Source organism: Sturnira hondurensis, unplaced genomic scaffold, assembly GCF_014824575.4.
Source record: "Sturnira hondurensis isolate 20B ecotype Veracruz unplaced genomic scaffold, ASM1482457v3 Scaffold0009719, whole genome shotgun sequence".
NCBI classification, from domain to species: domain Eukaryota; kingdom Metazoa; phylum Chordata; class Mammalia; order Chiroptera; family Phyllostomidae; genus Sturnira; species Sturnira hondurensis.
Genome location: NW_028082350.1, coordinates 10,802,121 through 10,817,287, shown reverse-complemented (window position 1 = coordinate 10,817,287; position 15,167 = coordinate 10,802,121). Strand labels below are relative to the sequence as shown.

Sequence of the window (15,167 nt, the reverse complement as noted above, 5' to 3'; positions counted from 1 at the left end):
CTGTCTGGACATCACACCAGACCCCATGAAAACGTGCTCTGCGTGTAGCTGTTTACATAAGTGTGGCTTGGATCAGCATTGGGTCTGATTCTCTTTCCCTCTTTTGCCTTCAGGCGCTCCGCCTTAGTAACGTGGCCATGGGCAAGACGACCACGGGCCAGATCGTCAACCTGCTGTCCAACGACGTGAGCAAGTTTGATCAGGTGAGCTGCACCCCGGTGATCCTTCTTCATTCCCCACCTTCTTCTACAGTTTACCTTGTTGGAATGTCAGGTGCTAGCCTTTGGCGCAGGCCAGGGTTCTGCTGAGGACGTAAGCGTGTGTGTGTGTGTGTGTGTGTGTGCATGTGGGTGTGTGTTTTGTAATTTAACTCGCTTTTCTTCTGTGTGTCACTTTGGTATCCTGTAGGTGAGTGTTTTGTTTTCCAAATGTCTCCTGCAACGTAATTCAGTCGTAAATAGGCAGGCTGCAGCGTTCTCGCCCAGCCTGGGTCAGCGTTCCTAAGAGTCTGCCTGGTGTGGCCCTTCTCAGCACCCCGTGTTGGGAGTGCTGGCTGAGGGGTCTTCCTCCCCCTGTAGCTGACGACCCCCTGGTGGGCAGGGGTTATTCTCCCTGTGTCCTGTGCAGTGCCTGCTGTGTAGGAAGCCTTCAGTAAATAATGGCAAATGGGTGGTCCCTGCCAGAAACAGTCTACTGTCCCAACCTCCCACCCCCACTTTCCTTTGCCACTACCTTGTGAATATATCATGATGCAAGGCATTATTACTGCTGGTCAGATCTGCACACCATTAGATCCCTTCTCTTTTAGTCATTCATCTATCAACAGTGAACTAAGATTCCTACATAGTTGTAGGGATAACTAAGACTTTTGTCCCAGGGGAGCCTCAGCCGATCAGGGAGATAATTCCACAGGAAATGATTTACGCACCAAAATGTAGGCTTTCCTGGGTGTTGGAGAGCCCCTGGGAGGTAGGGCAGGATTTTAAGACAGAGTTTGGGGAAGCCCAGAGTGCATCTGCGGGGAAGACAAAGTTGAGACGTTCCTTCCCACTCTGCGCATGCGAGTCAGGTTCTCCCTGGAAGTGCCGGTGGCCTGCCTGGCATTGTCCCAGAAGGGTAGGTAACTCTGCTTTGGCAGGTTTAAAACCCCCTGGGATCATTTCCGTCTGGGTTCTCACCTGTTCTGTCGGGTTGGAGCAGACTGTTTCTGTCCTGTCTCTTGCGCTGGATTTGCTTTCAAACAGTCCTCAAAAGGCTTTGTCTTTTTCTTCTCAGGTAACGATATTCTTGCACTTTCTGTGGGTAGGCCCACTGCAGGCCATTGTGGTCACGATCCTGCTCTGGATGGACATTGGCATATCCTGTCTTGGCGGAATGGCCGTTTTGATTATCCTTCTGCCTTTGCAAAGCGGCTTCGGCAAGTTGTTCTCCTCCCTGCGGTAAGAGCGACATTCGTAGGTGATGTGTGGCGTAGTAATACGTGTTAGGTGGCCGCCTGATGCTTTAGTTCCAGAACAAGACAAATGCCTTCTCTGACCTCCTCTCTGCCTGTGCTGTCCAGTCTTCAGGCTTGGTGGGTGGGGCTCCAGCTTTAACCTGAAAGCTAGTCTTGCAGGAGAGAGGGGAAGGTATTTGCTGGCCCCTCCCGGCTAGCTTTTTAGGCACCGCACCTCACTAAGTAGAGTGTACTTAAGCGGGATTTATATGCATCGAAGTTATTTAAAAATTATTAAGTAGCAATACATTTAGAGAGCTTATGGGTCCAATTCTAGCTGCATATACTTTTATTATGCTTGCGTAAGAGCCATTGACAGTGTGTGTGCTACTGTTTTTATAATTCCCTGTTTCCATCAAGTTAGAAGATTCCCAAGGGCAAGGTTGGTCTTAATTATTTGTGTCTTCATAACGTGCACAGTCCTGACAGTGTCTGTGATAGACAAGTGGCCGGTGATGAAGAGCCTAATGGTGGTGAATTGGACCTAGAGCAGATCCCAGAGGGTTAGAAGTGGGTCACTGCCAAGGTTGTTGGGTGGATGGAGCGAGGTGGTTTGAAGCACCTTGAGTTCCTTCCTTTGTGCCCCTGTACCTGGTCTTTTTCTTTCCTTGGAACATCCTTTCTCCTCTTTGCCGTGGAGAGATGTTGTTGGTCCTTCAAGGCCTGTTCCAGGGTTACCAGAATTCTGAAGCTTCTTTGCTCTTTCCTTTCCCAGTAGAATAAACAACCCTTTCTTTTCTCCTTCATGCCTAATGTATTACGGTGCAGTCAACTGTGTTCTTGTTAGATTTGGGGGCTTTTCCTCCCTTCGCTCTCCGACCGTGACCTTGAGTGGATGGAATATCGTCTTCCTCAGCGGATGTTGCCAGTTCTGCAAATTACCACTGGAACTGGGATGGATCATTGAGATCCTAATGGAAGTCCTTCCCCTCATGTGTTGTGAGGAGGACCTGCCGGCAGGGTCAGCACAGAAGAGCTGTAGGGGGTCATTGGCTCCCGGCCTCTACCCGTGGTTTCTGCGGAGGGGGCCGTTGGGGTGTGGGGGCCATGGCTCACCGCTCGCCTCTGTCTCCTCAGGAGCAAGACCGCAGGTTTCACAGATGCCAGGATCAGAACCATGAATGAAGTTATTACCGGCATCAGAATAATAAAAATGTATGCCTGGGAAAAGTCATTTGCGGACCTTATTACCCATTTGAGGAGGTAAGCTTTTGTATACATCATACCCTCTGTTCCTGCTTTTAAGAAATCGAAAGCTCTCTCCTTCTTGTTCTGCTCTGATCCCGGACTCACTCAGGCTCTGCCTCTCAGGTCCTGTGTGCATGCAACTCAGCCTCCCTCCACTCGTCCTTGTTAGATGCCTCTTTGCTGTGGCCCCCGCGGGGCCTGTGTGGGCTGCTTCCGTCTAATATCCTCATATCTCACAAGTTTTGACTTCCTTATTCTCTTTTCCAACAAGTGCACGTGTTCCTGGAAGGGACAGGCTGCATCTGTCTGTCCTCAGCGACCTGCTGCTCAGGCCCAGTCAGACTGACCCCAAATGTTGAAGTGTGACCTTAGCCTTCATTGAGTTGGATGAGCGAGCTGTGATGGAGCGTGTGATCCCTATGGGGAGCTGGCCCCAGCGTTGCAGCCGTAGAACGGCAGTTCTCCTTGAAGCACGTCCACGCCTTAGAATGAGGCCGCGTGCAAAAGGCACTTGAATTCATTTCCTGACTTGGATGTCGATGTTCCCCTTTAAAACCTATGTCCTCCTCTTCTCTAGGAAGGAGATCTCCAAGATTCTGAGAAGTTCCTACCTTAGAGGAATGAATTTGGCATCGTTTTTCACTGCCTGCAAGATCATCATTTTCGTGACCTTCACTATCTATGTGCTCCTCGGCAACGTGATCACGGCCAGCCGTGTGTTCGTGGCGGTGGCACTCTATGGGGCCCTGAGGTTGACGATCACGCTCTTCTTCCCCACAGCCATTGAGAAGGTGTCGGAGTCCATCATCAGCATCCGAAGAATCAAGGTTTGGTGACAAGTAACTTTTTTAAAACTGTAGGCGGCTCGCAAGAAAAAAAAACCATGCCTCTTTTTACTTAGCGGCACTGTGTCCCAGTGTGGTGACCTGCCGTCATTCCAGAAGGTCATGCCTGCTGGTCCCCAGTTGCTCAGGCAGAGCTCATCACGAGCAATGCCCAGCGCGTGATCGCTCACAGGCAGTGCTGTGAATAGCAGCACGGGGCGTTGGGTGTGCAAGTCGTAACTGCAGGGCGATTACAATGTGTCATAGCAGGACAGGGAAACCGAGTTTGTCTCCTGTACAGGCTGGAATCAGAAGGTGGGGGCTGTGCACAGTCCTGCAGTGGAGGGGGGTCCTCTCTGGGCTGGGAAGGGAGGAGCTGCTGGGAGGCCCCGGCTTCCTGGACAGGAAGGAGGCCTGCACCTTGCTGAGTTCTCTCTGTTTAAGAACGGGCTCTTTTCTCCATGGGTGCGTGTCTTATGATTTCTCCGTCTACCTCTTGGAGCCCTACCTTGTTGTTCCTGTCCTCTGCACTTTTTCTTCCTGCCCTGGATTCTCTCTAGCAGGCCTCTTCCTTTAATTTTTTTTCTTTAACTTCCACCCTACCCTCTGTTGCCTTTTCCTAACTATCTGTTCCTAAGTTGCTGGGGGCAGATAATTTGCATCACCAGGTTAAGGGCCTGGCACACAGTAGGTGATCAGGAACTTGTGCATTTGTGAACAGTTCTAAAATGAAGGTGAGTTGTCTGCTGGTGGGGGCCTGGCACCGACCCACGGGGCTGGGCTTCACCAGACATCTAGGTGGTTCTGTTCCTGTTTCTCCACAGTGGTGTGTGCCTGGGAGTAAGTGTTTCGTCAAGTCCGATAGCGTGGTGTACATTTTTGTGGTGCTGGTGGTGGGCAGGGGCGGGGGGTGGTGGTGGTTCTTGTCATAAAAGCTGAGTTATTTTTATGATTAAGTTTCTATACTGTTAAAAAAAAAGCATTACCCATAAAACTTTGGTCATCCAAGGTCAGTTCTGGTCCCTTGTGTTTATCATTTTTTTTTCTTGGCGGGAGTTTCTAGCAGCCTTGGTAAGGGATGGTCTGTGCAGGTCAGTAAAATTTCTTGTACGTAGCTGTGTCGTTTGAAAGAAGACGTTTAGGAATGCACTTTGGACCGCAGGGACAGATTAAGCGTGCATTGCAGCTTTTGCAGGTGGCTTTGCATAGGCATTGTGCTGCCGTAATGTTCACGTCCCCACCGCTGCCACCGCCACCGCCGCTGTGCCTTAGGTTGCCGCTGTGAGTGCCACCCAGGGGCCAGACACTGCTGAAGCCTCCACACAGTGTCTCACATGTCCGGACAACGATGGAATGAGCTAAGCATTAGCGTACCCACTTCACAGATAAAGAAACAGGGTCTGTCATAGGTGAATTGGAGCGCCCCTCCTCCCATAGCTTGTACGTAATAGAACAAGCTCTGGGTCCTGCCCAGACCCTGGTTTCTCAACCCTTGTAACATTGCTGCCTTCACACCTTCTGGCATGTGGAGTATTTCCTTAAGTGTTGTTTTAATTGTTTGGTCTTCCTCTGAAGGCCTCCAGGGACTTGCGTTTTCTATGGGGTCAAATTTTTAAACTTGAGCTTAAAGCTCACCTGCCCACATTGGGCCTTTTCCAGCATACGACCCCCTACTCTGGGGGGAAGGCTTGTTTCTGCTATATGCCACGTTCACCTGCCCCTCCAGGTCTTTGTTTGACCCTTTCAGCTCCCAGGCTTCTCTTCTCTTCTGTTCTTGATGTGAGCAAACACTGCTGAGCCCTCCGGGCAGCTCCTACCTCCTTCTCCCAGCCCTGCTGCACCTGTACTGAGCCGAGGCTCCCATTGGCACACAAGGCCAGCTCTGCGCCGCACAGCCTCATCTCAAGTGCGGTGGTTCTGGTTCCCCTGGGACATTCTCAGCCCCTGGACAGCACACCATGTCTGGTAGTTTTTGCATAGTGCTCGGCCCCATGTTGGACTCATAAAGGGCCTCAAATAAATACTGGATGGCCCAGGGTGGCCCACCCTGGGCTAGGGAGCCTGGGAAATGCACAGTGAGGGAGCAGATTTGAGTTAGGTGGTTTGGAACATTGGGCTTTGCAGGTCTCAGCCCAGGGGAGCCGGAGGATGAGCGTGGCAAACCTGCATGTGGGCTTTATAGTGCAGCATCTTCCTTTTCATACGTGCTTTTCGGTTTCCTCTTTCGTGTGCAGTTAGATGAAGGCTTTCTTAGGAAGTTACAGGCTCAGGCCCTTTTTTTTTCTTCTACCAAGGAAGGAAGGTGGATGGTCTTGGCATTGAATGAGTCCAATAGGATTATAAAAGATCTTGTCTTAACTTCAAAGCACTGAATGTCTTTAGTGGCTTTTATAACCACTAAAATTTGTCTCTGCTTAGGTTTTTGCCCCCAACTGCTTGGAAGGCAAACTTCCTTGGCTCAGTCCCAGCATCTGACACTTCCCACATGACCTGTTCTGGGTATCCTCTGTGTGGCTCTAAAGGCAATGGAATTTCGGCTTTTTCATCAGCCCGAGACCCGGAAGAAAATCTATCCCGCGCTTCCGGCACTGTTTCAAGCCAGAAGACTGTGACTTCTCTCTCCACTCAGAGACCTCTTCTTGGACAAATGCTTGATAGATCTACTTCCTCATTTTATATACATCGTTTTTCTTCTTTTAAAAGATTGTATTTACTTATTTTTAGAGAGAGAGAGGAAGGGAGTCAGAAAGAGAGGGAGAGAAACATTGCTGTGCAAGAGAACCATCCATTGGTTGCTTCTCGTATGTGCCCCAACCAGGGACTGAACTGGTGTGTGCCCTGACCCAGAATTGATCCGGTGACCTTTTGCTTTGCAGAACGATGCCCAACAAACTGAACCACACTAGTCAGAGCTTCCTCCTCTCCTTTTTTTAAAAAGCGGGATGTTTTTAATGTGCGCACATTGACGGTTGAATTTCACGAGATGGTCATGTGCCTCAGCTAAAGTTAGAATTTTGTTGCGTTTAGGCGTGATTTATAACATATATTACTTTTGCGTGTGGTGTGTTACCTGCGTGAGGCTGTGGCAATGTGTCCACCGGTTGGACTCATTTGGGCCCACCCTGTAGTGTGTTCACTGGTCTAGCAGATCTCTGGGCTCTGCTGACTCCGTGTGAGGCACAGTGTCCATCAGAGTTGACACTGTGCTTGTCAGCTGTGTGGTGACACAGTCTCTACCCTTTACAAGACTTAAAATCCCCCTGGGGCTCCCAAGGGAGGGAGGGCAGTGCCAGCTGGGGACACCCTGATCTGCTTCCTAGTAGGTTAGGGTGAGAGATGGATTCGGAAGGGTGGTAGGGTTGGTACTCAGGGTCTCACGGCCGAGGCCATTCTGAGAGCAAAGACTGAGCTGCTGATGGATCGCTGAAAGGTTGTTAGCATGTTGGGCATTCTCAGAGGTATTTTTAAAAGATTTTATTTATTTATTTTTAGAGAAAGGGGAAGGGAGGGAGAAAGAGGAAGAGAAACATCAATGTGTGGTTGCCTCTTATGCACCCCCCACCCGGAACCTGGCCTGCAACCCAGGCATGTGCCTTGACTGGGAATTGAACTGGTGACCCTCTGGTTCACAGGCCTGAGCTCAACCCACTGAACCACACCAGCCAGGGCCCTTCTCAGGTGTTTTAAGGCACTCAGGAGGGAGTGACTGTTTGGGATAGGTTCATGGGTGTTGGAGCTGGCCAGGAAGGGAACTGGGAAGTGTTCCTTCAAGTGGTCAACAATTGGTGGTGCGGGAGATTCTGAAATGAGTATTGTTTCTGGAGGACAAGAGAACTGGAGTGAATTGGATCGTGGCAGAACAGGTCAGAGTGGATACCGGGCTGGCCGTGGGAGAGGCGGTGTGCAGAGAGAAATCAAGCTGTGACGGATCGAAAGCCTCAGAGGTGGCCTCAGACCAGTCTGTCCTGTCGGCCGCCTTGCCTGGCTGTGGGCTCGGGCAGGCAGGGGCAGCAGTGCCCACTCTCAAGCAGGTTCTCCGCGAGCCTGGGTGGGCGGGAGGGGGGGAGCGCAGGAAGGGAGGAGCAGACCGTGTCTGTCGCTGGGTCTTTGAGAGAGAAATGCGCAGGCATACATTGCCCTTTCCTACACAGACGTTTCTGTTTCCAGTTTTTAACTAGTTGTTCTTTTGAAGCAGAGCGTGGCCACCAAATGTGTAGCTGTGTGGAGAGAGACGCAAGCATGTGAAGGGTGTGTATGGTTTTTGAAATAGCAGCTGACTTGTTAGGGTGCTGTTTCGTCTTTCTCAAACGTTTTCACAAGCTTATTTCAGCTGCCTCCTCTGCTGGTTAGGGTTACGTTTGCCCCTGGGTTCCAGCGTACCCACGTTAAAGCAGCTTACCCAAGGAACTTTCTTTTTCTCTCGTGCAACATACCCTTGCCAGGTTCTGCACGGGTTTCCTAAGGCTGCGGTAGCAGATTTATTGTTCGGCAGTTCTGGTGACTACAAGTCTGAGTCCACAGTGTCCGCAGAGCCATGACCGCCCTGCAGGCTGGAGAGAGAACCCTTGCCCTTTCTAGTTCCTGGTGGTCGCTGCAGACCCTTGGTGGGCCCGGGCTTGGGAGCACATTCCTCCACTCCCAGCCATGTGGCTGTTTCTTGCCTGTGTGTCTGTCCTTCCCTCTCTCTTCTCTTCTTACAAGGATACCAGCCATGTTGGATACAGGGCCCGCCTCATGCCAGCATGACCACCCCTTAATCAATTACATGTGCAGTGACCCTATTTCCAAACACAGTCACGATTTGGAAATAGGAAATAGTAACTGAGGTTAGGACTTCGACATAACTTTGCCGGGCGCAGAATTCACTCCGTGATAAGTCCCTGGCTAGTACTATCCTTGATGGTGTCAGGGACACAGACTCTTTCTTGTTACGCCGCTGTGTCCTGGGCTGTGGGGACAGAAAGGTTCTGGGACATTGTTACTTTCCACCAGTCTGAATTTTGTCACATGGCTCCGGTTAGACTGCCAAGGGCCCGCTAGAAGTTGGGGTTTTGTTACCACAGAAGGATGAGAGCAGATGTTGGGGACAGTGAACAGTCGGCCACGTGTGCACAGGTTTTTGGGGGGAGGCTGGGGTTTTGGGGGGGTCTGGATTGTTTACTCAGTTTCTGCACCATTACAGCTTTTCTCAGTCTACCGTGTGCAGAGCAAAGGGGTTTTTTTCCTGTACGGTGTTCTGTTAGGTTGGCGGTGGTTCTCCGGACATCTCCGTTCAGTGCCAGCGTTTTGAACAGCTCCTAACTAGCAGGGAAAACAGCAGGACGTGGGAGAGGCAGGGTTCCTGCTGCCCAGAGGGCATTTGCTAAGGGCGAATAGCCAGGGCTTGTGAAAAGATGTTACAAAAGACCTTTTTAAGATGTTTATAAAATACCTTTTTAAGTGATAGACACTTACCAAGCATGTTTTCTTTTTAGAACAAGGACTTTAAGCGATAGTAATGACAAGTAGTCATGTGTCGACACTGCGTGGGGGGATAAGTAGGGTGTGCTTAAGGGCCCAGCTAAAGGGTGCACAAGATCAACAGCGGTGCGGGGGGCTTTCGAGGAGGCTCGGCCCCTGGCCCCGTGTCCCAGCCGGGGGGCTCCTGCACCAGCTCGATCCCCTGAGGGCCCGGGAGCGGCCTTGGGAGCGGCCTTGGTCCCGGCGTTCCCAGCATGTCACCAGGTGCTCGGCACAGTAGATGTTTATGGAATCATTTCCTACCAACTCCCATGACTACTGTTAGTAACACAGTAATAAAACAATAAAAATGCCCAGGGTCTAAATGTCTGCACATTGGGAGCCCTGTTTTCTCTTCAGTGGAAATAGTACACTTGTTGAGAAAGTTACGAAGACAGCCGTGTGGCCATGAACTCTAATATCCAGGGTCCAACAGATCCTGTATAGTAGAAGTCATATACATCTGCGTGAGTGTGGTTGGTACGGTAACAATGCAGGTGTAATACTTTATAGTTTTAATTGAACAGTTTACCTAAAAGGCCATAGGGTGCCCCTGAGTGTGATGTTGTCACAGAATGACGTGCCTATGATCTTGTGATAAAAGGTTTTGTAATGAAAAAGGGGTGTTATTTATACTAATATTGAAATTGCTGTGAATGAAGTTAAAGGCAACTAAGCCCTACTAGAGCCATTGTATAGAAAAAAACAAATGAACTTTTTGGCCAGCCCAATACACGGCTTAACTACTAATAGCCGGCTGTTGACCGGATGTCTTACCGAGAACGTAAATAGTCGATTTAATACACGTCTTGTATGTTATATGTACTGTATGCTGTCTTCTTACAGTAAAATAATATAGAAAAAAGAAAATGTTACTGAGAAAGTCATAAGGATGAGAAAATAAATACCTTCACAGTGTTTCTAGAAAAAGTAATCTGTGTGTAAGTGGGCCTGTGCGGTTCCAACCTGCGCTGTCCACAGTGAGCTGAACTATACACTATGTGGTATGTTCTGATGTGGGCTGACACTTTAAATGCAGTTGGTAAAATGATACGAACCCTGTGTTTTAAGGCTTATAGTGCAAGTTCCAGGAAAGCAATCATTTGTGATTTTTGTTCCTGCCATTTAAACAATCTGTGTTTTCCCATTTCCCCAGAACTTTCTGTTGCTTGATGAGATAAAAGCGCCCAGTGCTCCGCCACCCTCAGACGGTAAAATGGTGCTGCATGTGCAAGATTTTACTGCTTTTTGGGATAAGGTAACAAATCCTCTGTTACACGGCCGTGACCGCTAAAAGACAAGGGGTGACTTAGAGTTCGTAGAGAGTTAGGGGATTTTACACATGGTATCGAGTGGGTCGTGCCTGTGTACTGGAAGCGTGTCACAGAAACTCTCAGAACCAGGAAGAAGGTTGCAATGCATGCAGGTGAAGCATAAAAGCAGCACAAGATATTTGACATGTTTTTTATTTCATCTCGAAGAGCACTTTTGAAGTCTTTCTAAGCACGTTTTGAATTTAAAGTGTCTTGGTTTGTAAAGTTAGAATTGACAGGATTAGCATGCACATTTTTTTACCCTGATTGTTACCAGGCCGTCTTACTGCATTCTGAATGGAGCCACTGTGTGGGTCTTTGCTGGGAGGGGGGCTGGGGGCTCCCCGCGTCTGAGCTTCTGCAAGGTGCTGGCTCCTTGGCAGCAGCTCAGAGCAGCGAGGCGGCAGCAGGTGGGCATCAGAGGCTCCAGTGAGCCCCCGTCTCGGGGTTTCACTCTGTGGCAAACTGACAGCCAGAACTGGCAAGATTACGTGGCTATTTCCAACACTTGGTTTATTTGTGACATTTACACAAATAGGGAAAGAAAAAGAACCACTCTCAAGGAGTTCTCCCACTTGCACGCTCAGGGCATGCTGCCCCTTCTGTCCACACCTGCATCACTTCTCTCCCTGGCTCCCTGGTCCTGGGTGCACAGCCTGCTGTATCCGTCCAGGTTGGCCAGGAGAACAGAACACAGACCGCAGTGGAGGGAGTTTCATGCAGGGAATTAGTCACGTAGGTGGCAGCAGGTGGGAGCCAGAGATTAGCAATGGCAAGAGCTAAACCAGGTTCCCCACTGGGGCCGCAGGGGCTCAGGGAGGAGAACCCGGGAGCCGAGGGCCATGCTGTTGGTGCTGGCTCTGCAGAGGTGATGTGACTGTCCCAGGAAGGCAGCTGCAAGCCGGTGGACGTACTGGTGGGTACCAGCTCCTCCCCGTCCTGCCTCCCGGTCTCAGATGGTGCTCTCCTTCTGCTCTGCTGTCCGAGGGCTGAGCTGGAGCTGACTAGAAAGTTTGAAGGCGGTGCGTAGTAGCTGGCAGTTCCCATCACAGCCAGGGGAGGTCAGGAACCAGGGCCTGAGTGAACAGGTGTCCAGCCCGCACTCATTCCCACCGCCACCGCTGGTTCTCCCTTTGCCGGTGGTCCAGGTGTCCAAACTCCGCAGACCAGCGGTCCCCAACCTTTTTGGTACTGGGGACCAGTTTTGTGGCAGGCAGTTTTCCTACCGACCGGGGTGGGGATGGGGGATGGTTTCAGGACAATTCAAGCCCATCACATTCAAACTCACCTCCTGTGTGTGACCTGGTTGCTAGCAAGCCCAGACCAGTACCAGTCCACCGCCTGGAGGTCGGGGGACCCCTGCTGGAGACTGTGAGTTCGTGCCTGTGACTGGTACGTTTTGTGCCACCTGCTAGTAGTGGTCACCTAGTTTTGTTTTTAAAAATGATTTTATTTATTTAGAGAGAAGGGAAGGGAGAGAAAAAGAGGGAGGAAAAACATTGATTTCAGAAACGTCGATCATTCGGTTGCCTCCTCCCTGACCTTACGTGCCCCAACCTGCGACTGAACCCGCAAGCCAGGCATATAACCCAACTGGGAATTGAACCAGCGGCCTCTTGCTTCGTGGGATGATGCCCAACCCACTGAGCCACACCAGTCAGGGCCACATAGTTAGTTTTACCTCAGGGTCTGCCATCTTCAGCTAGGTAGTATCCAGTACATAAAGCTACGTCATTGCCCCTTTTGCAACTGGAAGCTTGCTCAGGCTCCCTTACGTAACCTGCCCTGCCTTCATGTGTTAGATTTACCACCTGCTTTGTACTGCTCATCACAATCCGCTGTTGAGCATTTATAGAAAGCACGTCAAAATTCATTATAAAGATACACTCTCTTGAATGCAGTGAGTTCGACGAAGCACCGAGGTAGCCAACACCCACTTTGTACGACCCCTGACCAAATTTCTTTTCATAGCCAATTATGCAGCGCTGTCAAATGAGCTGTTTTGTTGTTCTTCCAAGAATCTTAGCCGCATGTGCTCAGCCTTTTCGGCAGCTTGCATTGTGGTACAGATCGCCTTGTTCTGTTGTGCGGGTGTTGCCTGTGGATGCCTTACGCCTCATGCTAGGGGGTGCTTAGGGGGTGTCAGGTGAGGTAGCAGAGCCCCTGGGTGGGGGAGGGACACGGTCACAGGGCTTTGGAGAGGAGCTGAGGCAAGGTGAAGTGCATGCTGGGTTGTAGTGTGGGAGAAAGGCACAGACGCTGTAACCAGCGCCACTAGACAGGCAGGCAGGTTAGGTGGGGGAAGGTCTCACCAACTGGCCTCTCACTCGTGAAACGAATGGATTTGTGTCTTAGCAAGTGAAAAGGGAGAGATGTGCAGGCATGCCACGTACTTATGCCGCCACCTTGTGGAGATGGATGACATAAGAATAAAACCAATGGTTATGGTTCCAAAGGATTAAAACCTCCCACGCTGCATGTTCTGTTAAGTGTGTCATTATCAATCAGTTAGTGTGTGTCAAGAAGTTTTCATTTCAAGGAGGTGCCTTGTCATTTGTACTACTTGTACTCTGGGTCCAGAGCTGGGTCCACGTGGAAATAAGTTAAAAGAATTGGCCCTTCCTAAAGGCAGTGGGAGCTGGTTCAAACCCCAAAGAGATGTGTTTGGATGGAAAAGCCCTGCGGGATGCAGAATCTTCAAATAGGACAGAGAGAGATGTGGGTTATCGTATCAGTGACTGTTATATCATTTTCTCCACTTTTTGAAGTGGTATGTGTTGCTTTATTGAAATGGACTCTCTCTCGTAAACTTGAATTTGCAGGCATTAGAAACCCCAACCCTGCAAGGCCTTTCCTTCACCGTCAGACCTGGCGAATTGTTAGCTGTGGTTGGACCTGTGGGAGCCGGAAAGGTAAGGTGTTGATTCTTTTGGCAGCTTCATGTGATGCCACCTGCCATCTTCAGGTCTCGGGGTTGAGCCCTGACCCGTGTGGCTCAGTGGGTTGGAGCATCGTCCCATATACTGCAAGGTCGTCGGTCAGGGCACAGGTTGCAGGTTCGGTTCCTGATGCGGGTATGTGGGAGAAGCAACCACTCACCATGTCTCTCTCACAGTGATGTTTCTCCCTCTTGACTCACAAGTATGAGCTGGGTATATCTAAAGTGGCACTTCTCAAAGCGTGTTCCCTGGAGCATTCATTTTGCAAGAAGGTTACAGGGCCTGATAAATCTGGGTGCAGCCCATTCTGTGTTTCTTCTTGGGCCTTCCAGGAAGTCTGGAGGTTGTAAAAGCTCTTGCGGAAAACTCTAAACAGTTCTTCATCTGACTTATCCTGGTCACATCGGCGCACGCTTAGGAGTGTACACTGCCATGCACAGGCCTCAGTGCTGGGAGCAGATGACACAGGACCCAGGCACCTTTGCCCTCCCGATACAGCCCTGCCGTGGGTGAGACAGATGGGTACACAAGTGATTTTGGCTCTGTGGGGTAAGTACTCTGCTTACAGAGGCACAGACGTGTCTTGTCTGTATGTCGTGACAGATTTGGAGGACATCATGTGCACACCTGGTCTTGTGTGTTCTGAAACAACGAAACACAGAAATCTACACACGGGCTGTGGAAATGACAGGGACTGTTACTTTTAGGATGGATTTTCGCTGTTTGGAAATGTGACTCGCTTCAGAGTTCCTTTAAAGAATCTTTTCTGGTGCATTGGATGTGCAGGGCCTGGCAGGCGTGAGGCCTGCTCGCGTGTGGTTGTATGATGTGGGTGTGATCATTTATGGTTTTCATGTGAGCATTTCACCTGAAATGTCATGTGGTGTGCTGGAGTGTGATGATGTTATGCTAGAAAAGTGTATGCTCGTGAGTTTGTAATGCAAGATTTTGTCGTAAAGACAGGGGTATTACCCTGTATTGTGTACCCCTGGCTCTCAGGGAACAGGTGCGGGGTACCCGGGTGCTGGAACAAGGGTGTTGAATGTCAGACATGTGAAATACATATCATTCCAGGTGGCTCTGTTAGTTACAAATGTCAGCCATCCTCTGTTTGTCTTTGTTGAGTGTAGCATGTCATTTGGGGCAAAAGTTTTGGTCAGACTGAGCTTGTTATACTCTATTTTATTAATTTTTTTCTTTTACTGATTCCAGAGATAGGGGAGGGAGGGGAGAAAAAGAGGGAGAGAAGCATCAGTGTGAGACAGAAACATCGATCGGTTGCCTTTGACACACACCCCGACTGGGGAGTCAGCCTGCAACCTGGGCATGTGCCCCGACTGGGAATTGAACCCCTGACCTTGCACTCTGCCAGAAGATGCCCAACCCCACTGAGCCACACCAGCCAGGGCTCTACTCTTATTTTATTAATAGCCCTTATCAACCATTAGTTTACCCCAAGAATTAGTTACTTTAGATTTTTGTAATTGCACCTTCCAGGGCTGCACTTTCTCCTCTTGAAGTGGCGGGGCTGTGACGGTTTCCAAACCCCAGGGCTGGGCCGTGTTGCAGCGGCTGCTTCCATGTGCTGCCCGTGACGTGTATTTGTTCGCAATCTCTTTCAGTCATCGCTGTTAAGCGCCATCCTGGGGGAACTGCCGCCCCACCAGGGACTGGTCACCGTGCACGGAAGGGTCGCCTATGTTTCTCAGCAGCCCTGGGTGTTCTCAGGAACCGTGAGGAGTAATATTTTATTTGGGAAGAAATATGAGAAGGAACGATATGAAAGAGTAATAAAGGCTTGTGCTTTGAAAAAGGTGAGTAATGACTTCAGAGCTGCATCTACTTGAACTTCAGATAATGATGGTGACGTTGGTGTCTTCTACAGGGCTTGTTAAAAGTTTTATTTTTC

At 50.0% G+C, this 15,167-nt stretch overlaps 1 protein-coding gene across 1 annotated transcript in view; it reads left to right on the top strand.

Annotated features, from left to right (window-relative positions):
- Nucleotides 1-15,167, top strand: part of ABCC4 (ATP binding cassette subfamily C member 4 (PEL blood group)) — a 222,820-nt gene that overhangs the window by 67,439 nt on the left and 140,214 nt on the right. Inside the window, exons 5-11 of the mRNA XM_037057558.1 lie at nt 114-203; nt 1,276-1,439; nt 2,573-2,698; nt 3,261-3,510; nt 10,163-10,264; nt 13,142-13,231; nt 14,881-15,072. Coding sequence (XP_036913453.1) covers nt 114-203; nt 1,276-1,439; nt 2,573-2,698; nt 3,261-3,510; nt 10,163-10,264; nt 13,142-13,231; nt 14,881-15,072 — 1,014 coding nt within the window. The remainder of the gene's footprint in view (nt 1-113; nt 204-1,275; nt 1,440-2,572; nt 2,699-3,260; nt 3,511-10,162; nt 10,265-13,141; nt 13,232-14,880; nt 15,073-15,167) is intronic.